This window comes from Hordeum vulgare, chromosome 7H (assembly GCF_904849725.1).
Source record: "Hordeum vulgare subsp. vulgare chromosome 7H, MorexV3_pseudomolecules_assembly, whole genome shotgun sequence".
NCBI classification, from domain to species: Eukaryota; Viridiplantae; Streptophyta; class Magnoliopsida; order Poales; family Poaceae; genus Hordeum; species Hordeum vulgare.
This window is the reverse complement of record NC_058524.1, coordinates 46,409,954-46,416,157: the sequence shown is the minus strand read 5'-3', so window position 1 is coordinate 46,416,157 and position 6,204 is coordinate 46,409,954. Positions and strand designations below refer to the sequence as shown.

The following is a 6,204-nucleotide window of genomic DNA, read 5'->3' as shown; positions in this document are numbered from 1 at the left end:
AAGATGATTGCAAGTCCCGGGCTGATGCAGGAAAGTCAACCCGACACTTGGGGGCTACATGGTCAGAGATATTATTGCAAACCTCCAAGTCATCATGAACTGCTAAACTTGGAGCTTGGGGGCTATAGGTAATATGGATATATCAAAAAATTGAAGAGCATTTTCAAGATGTCAATTATGAGGAAGACCGGCTCAACATATTTTTTATCTAGTTGAATCATTGAAAGACCGGTTCAGCATTACATGGATTTCTTTATCCCTAATAATTTGATCAAGTCAATTGGAGTTCAGTTGTTTGACGGGGTATTACCAACAATCATGACCCGCCATTATAGATCAAAACCCGCCGAAGCAAGAGAAGACGGCTCAACATTGTGAGGATTTCTTACTCCCCAAATTTCATCAAGCCAAAGCATTGGAGGACGACTCAATGGCACATGTATTTTATTGCGGAGGACATGTACTTACGAGATGATTGAAGGCGGCTCGAAGAAACCAGGATTTTCGAGGATCCACTTCAGTAAATCAAGCCGGCCAGTAGAGCAAGTTGGTCCCTTAACGTATTTATTGTTCTTATTTCACGATCTTACCTTGAATGAATTCAAGCTAACATAGGGGCTAATGTCGGGGATATACCCCACGGTGTAACCCGGGTTGAAGTATGACCCACCAAGGACTTGGCGACTCAGCAGTGACCTCGAGGGAGGCTCATAGATTACCTCACAGGCGACTCAGATAAATGACGAAGGCCCAGGGCCTGGCGTACACTTTGGCATAAGGCGACTCATAGAGAGGCCAGGAGGGCCGGCTCACACAGAAAGCCCAAGAAGAGGAAAGACTCCTCGGAGAAGGAGACAAGACCCGGATTAAGATTCAAGAGAGACTAGTCCTATTCCTACTCCTAGTAGGACTCTACATGTAAACCTACCCCTTCCACTGATACAAGGAGGGGTAAGGCGTCACAAGAGGGACAAGTTAGACATATTCATAAGTTTAAGTCATTAGAGGTAGAGAGATTAGACACCCTCGAGATTAGAGGTAGCGATTCCGCACCCTTGTAATCGAGATCATCACCTTCATCAATGAAGCACAAGCAGGCCGTAGGCATTTACCTCCATCAGAGGGGCCGAACCTGGGTAAACTCGTGTCTCTCGATTTCGACCAACCCCTCTCAAGCCGCCACATAGCTGCGATGGCCTCACACCTAAGTTCTCTCATGAGAACATATGCCGTGACAAAACCACGACAGTAGTCGCTAAGTTATCACGTTACTCCCACATCAATTCATATTTGAAAGGTCGAGGTCCAATTGTTCCTGCTCACTCGTCAATCAGGGAGAGCAGCAACAGTGTGTGATCGAAGGAAGCAACTATTTCATGACTCAATTTTTCTTGTGGAATAGCAAGAATCCAATCTGCCGAGGCTACACATTTTTCCAGCCTGACTCAAGTGAATGTCCCACCTCCAACCTTCTTCTCGAAAATCCATGGATTCCCCTTATACCTTATGTCCAAACGACCACATGTATCTAGGGCATCTCTAAATGCATCCATCTGAGCCTAAGTACAACTGCCAACTCCGTCATATTCATTTGCATGAAGCACTTTGTTAAAATTACCCATGGCTACCCACGGGAGCAAACTAGCTGTCACAACACCTCGCATCATGTCTCGGAGTTTATACCTCTCAAGGACTTGAGCCTGCCATAAACAAAGGTGACGTGAAAGGGATACACCGTTAGGCCCTCAACTTCCATGTCTATGTGATACTGTGAGTAACCAATAACTTTTTATTTTATTGATCTTTTGAGAATACACCAAGGCCATCACTCCTGCCTGAACTACCAACAACAAAACTTTTATTGAACCCTAGATTGTCTACCATGCTTTCTACTCTAGATCCCTCTACCTGAGTTACAAGGATACATAATATAGAGGGGGCAAAATGCCTCGTTAGATCACGAAGCTCTTGAACTGTCGCGGGTTTGCTAGCACCGCGGTAGTTCCAATTTATGATACTCATTGAGCCCGGTGGCGCCCATCTAGTGATCCCGCCAAGTTTTTGGTTACTGTTGTCAAGTTCTCTTTAGGCTTTAGCAGTTGCCTTTGATCTCTTTGGGTCCCTTTTCAGTGGTGGACTGGCCATTGAGGAGCCATGGGAGAATATAGAAAGTTGGTTGTTTTGCTGGCTCCATCCCCCCATCTGCTCAGTGCTAGCTCCATCCCCCCAATCTCATTGCTGCTATCTCTTTTCCCGTTCTTATCTTCCATGCGAACATCGTTAATGTCATTCGCTAGATTCCCCTTCATATCTTCCCTTTTTGCATTGTCCCAGCCGCCATTGCGTCCTCCTCGGCGACCTCCCCTACGGTCACGCCCCTGCTTGGGCTGCAACCTCTCCTTATAAACCATTCAGCCCGGAGTTCCGTGAAGACCAGTGCCGATGGGGGGTGAATCCCATTGTCATGTTCCTTGTAGAGATGCCCCAGCATACCGCACACAACGCACCAATCGAGTAGCTTTTCATACTTCACCTTGTAGATTTGGCGCTTCGGATCCCGTATCATGGACACAACATTCTTGAGTGGCTTCATGACATTGATTCCGACCCACACACGGTAGAAGTTACCCGTGATATCTTGGGATGGGGTTTCAGAGAACAACACCTATCCCACCTTGGCCGCTAATGCACGAACTAGGTGGGCGTAGTTGTATGGGACTTCATGGATCTTGGATCCATATTTCTATGGAGTCCAAATTGATCATCGATGGCTTGGTCACCCCATCATATTCCTTGATGATAAAAGCATCGCCTCGGAAGTTCCATGGTCCATCTTGCATCACTCTTTCCCAATACCCTAGGCATGAGAAGTGGATGGTGTATAGATTTTCTTCGAGCGATCTGAAACTTTCCACCTGCGCCAGATCCTAGGCTGCGCGCATGCTTCTGAAGAACCATGTGTGGCTGTAGATTTTTTCAGAGTGAAACCTAGCCAGAGCTATCCAACGGACGGCCTCTGGTGGGGCATCCTTCTCATCGAAGACGACGTCATCCATATCCTCTTCAGGGAGACCCAATTCCTTCATCATCCTGTCGACGTCGCTGATCTCAGCTGATCCCGATGCGTCTCCTCAAGACATGAGATTCCTAACCCGAGGAAGATCGACCAGGTTTTTGTGGTGGAACCCTAAGTCTATCGCTACCCCAGCAGCCCAGCCCGGTCCCCTCGTGGTCTTAGAGCCACCAGCGGAGCACGGGGCGTAGAACCTGTGATAGTTCGGCGGCGGGGAAGATCAAAACCTCATCAGCGGCGAAATCGCCGCCGGAGGGAAAAAACCCTAACGTGAGGGAAATCACCCCACTAAAGGCTTGCTAGGGACAATTGATTGGGCAAAAATTCCCCAAAACGTGGGCTCTCCGAGTGGCCCAACCCATTGGTGACAACATGTTTAGTTTTCAGTATGATTTCTTCGTTTCAAAACAGAAAAATAATTACTTTTAAAAGTGGACAAGAGATTGTTTGAAGCAAAAATTTAAATTTTGTTTTTTGGAAATTTTAGAACATTTCTAAGATTTCCAAACATCTTTTGAAATATCCAAACTTTTCTGAAAACGAGCACATTTTTTGAAAATCTGAATATTATATTTAGAAATAAACATTCTTAGTAAAACAATAATTTTTTGAAAAATTGTGAATACTCTAAAAAAACTAGGGACATTTAAAAGACGAACAACAATCTCTGATAAAAATAGAAAGAAAAAATAAAACAAAAACCAAAAAAGGAAAACCGTGAAGAAAACACACAGAAAAAGAGAAAAGGAGTTATCGAACTTGAACCTTCTACAAAGGTTCCAAGGTTGTTAAAAATCCTGACAAGAAGCTTTAGAAAGGTTACGAAATCAAAAGTTCCCAAAATTTACGCCTTATAAATGGGAACAAAGGGAGTTATACCTTATCTCAAACAAATCTGTATTTATTCGGTGTATTTATTTGGTGAATCGTGGTTGAATGACTGCCTCAAACAAAAGATTCGAAATCTCGATGGCACATTAACTTCCGCCTATAAATAGCCCGTTGGCCTATAAATAGCCCGTTCGCCTATAAATAGCCCGTCATTTGCCATTAGCGAGATAAAACAAAACACTCTCAAGACAGCGTATCTGCTTACACATCGGGTCTTAGTACTAGACAATAGCATGGAGATCAAGACAGCGGTGATCCTTGTGGCCTGTTTGTTATTAGGCGTCAGCAACAGAGGTACGGTGTTAGGCATGGCAAAGCAATCATGAAGAAGCAAGAACTAGCAAGCAATTTAGGATTTGCAATCAGATTGTCTCTAGGTCCATATAGCCACAAATAACCTCTCTTTTTTCACCGTGTGTTTAAGCAGGCACTGCAGGAGGGTGCAGAACTTCAGACATTGTTGTCCACACGGACACCTGGCCAGATCCGGGAGGAAGGCCAGAGTACTTTGTGAACCTGGTGAACAACTGCGCCTGCACGCAGAAGAACGTGAAGCTGGCGTGCCCAGGGTTCAAGTCTTCCATCGAGGTCTACCCGGACACCGCCATCAAGCCAGACGGCGACGGCAAGCTCTGCTCCCTTAACGGCGGCGGCCCGATAGGGCCTAAAGAAAAGGTCTTCTTCAACTACGAGTGGAGTACCAAGTTCAGCTTCGACCCCGTATCCTCCACCATCATCTGTTAGATATATAACGCGAATAAATGATATCATGATCATATCACAAATATGTTTCCATAATAATAAAAAGATATATTTCTGTTCTAGTAATAAAAGATTTGGATTATGATTATTGGAACTCTTGAATGGCCGAATGGATAAATTTAAGGAAAAGCTAACGCCCACACATGTGGGTGTTTGCAATTTGATCACACGCCTTCATTATCATTCATTTTGCCACGTCAAAATAGATGACATTAGCGAAAATCTTTTTAAGTTTTTTGCTTAAAAATGTTTTATCTTCTAATTGAAAAAGGAAAGTGATTGCATCCGGCACGGGACAAGTCTTACGTCGGTCGGACGTGGCCCATTGGATCAGGCAAGATCCTGCGGCCAGCAGCGTGTTCCCCCACCTTATCCCTTCCCTCTCGACCACTTCGTCTTTCTCGCATCCCCTTCGCTCAATCCATCTTCCTTATCGAATCCTTGGGCGACGAGGCTGTGGATGGTGCTGTGTTTTTCGGGACGCACGACAATGGCCATGGCGATGCAGCAATCCATGGCAGTCATGTGCTCGAACCGAAGCATACTAGGGATGCAACCGTTGACTATAAAAGCTTCAATCTTGAATTAAAAAGCTTCAACCATTGATGGAAAAGCTACAATCAAACATTGTGCAAGTTACAATCATTTGACAAAATAGCTACAACCCTAGATGAAAAAAGCTTCAATCGGAGATCGAGAAAGCTTCCACCGGCCACTGAACAAACGAAAAAAGTTATAACCATGGAAAGAAAAAGCTTCAACCATAGCAATGAAAGCTTCAACTGTGCTACCACCGTAACCGTTGAAAGAAAAAGCTTGAACTGTACGACAATGGTAGGGAGCGACGAGCCGACGAAGCTCGGGCGACCAACGAAGATGGGTGCTGCAATGGTTCACAACCAACCAATGGCACAAGCTGCTCTTCCGGTGTCCACGAGATATTTTTGCTGCAATGGCTTGCTGCATACAGATGGACCGGCGAGCAGCGGCGCACGAAACGGCGACGGGCGAGCTGTTACAGGCATGGGGTGGTGTGTATTCACCGTGTAGCTACGACCAACCGTGTGCCTGATACGTCTCCAACGTATCTATAATTTTCGATGGTTTCATGCTATTATCTTGTCAAACTTTGGATGTTTTGTATGCCTTTTATATATTTTGAGACTAACTTATTAACTCAGTGCCAAGTGTTAGTTCCTGTTTTTCCATGTTTTTGACCCCTTTCAGAGGAGGAATTTAAACGGAGTCCAAACGGAACGAAACTGCCAAAAAGATTTTTTTCCGAAACAGAAAAAGATCGGGAAGCCTGAGAATCAGGGCAGGGGCCACCAGGGACCCCACAAGCCCCCTAGCCACGGCCAGGGGGGCCCGCGCCTCCCAGGCTTGTGGGCTCCCTGGGCCTCCTCTGCCCTAGGTCTTTCGCCTATAAATTCCCTAAAATCCTAGAAAAAATCAGGAGATCATCGAAAGTACATTTC

General features: G+C 45.4%; 1 protein-coding gene across 1 annotated transcript; it reads left to right on the top strand.

Annotated features, from left to right (window-relative positions):
- Positions 1–4,128: 4,128 nt before the first annotated feature.
- Positions 4,129–4,855, top strand: LOC123412339. Its single transcript, XM_045105294.1, has 2 exons — positions 4,129–4,258; positions 4,392–4,855. The coding sequence occupies exons 1-2, from the start codon at positions 4,198–4,200 to the stop codon at positions 4,706–4,708; spliced, it is 378 nt and encodes a 125-aa protein (XP_044961229.1). The 5' UTR covers positions 4,129–4,197; the 3' UTR covers positions 4,709–4,855.
- Positions 4,856–6,204: the final 1,349 nt, after the last annotated feature.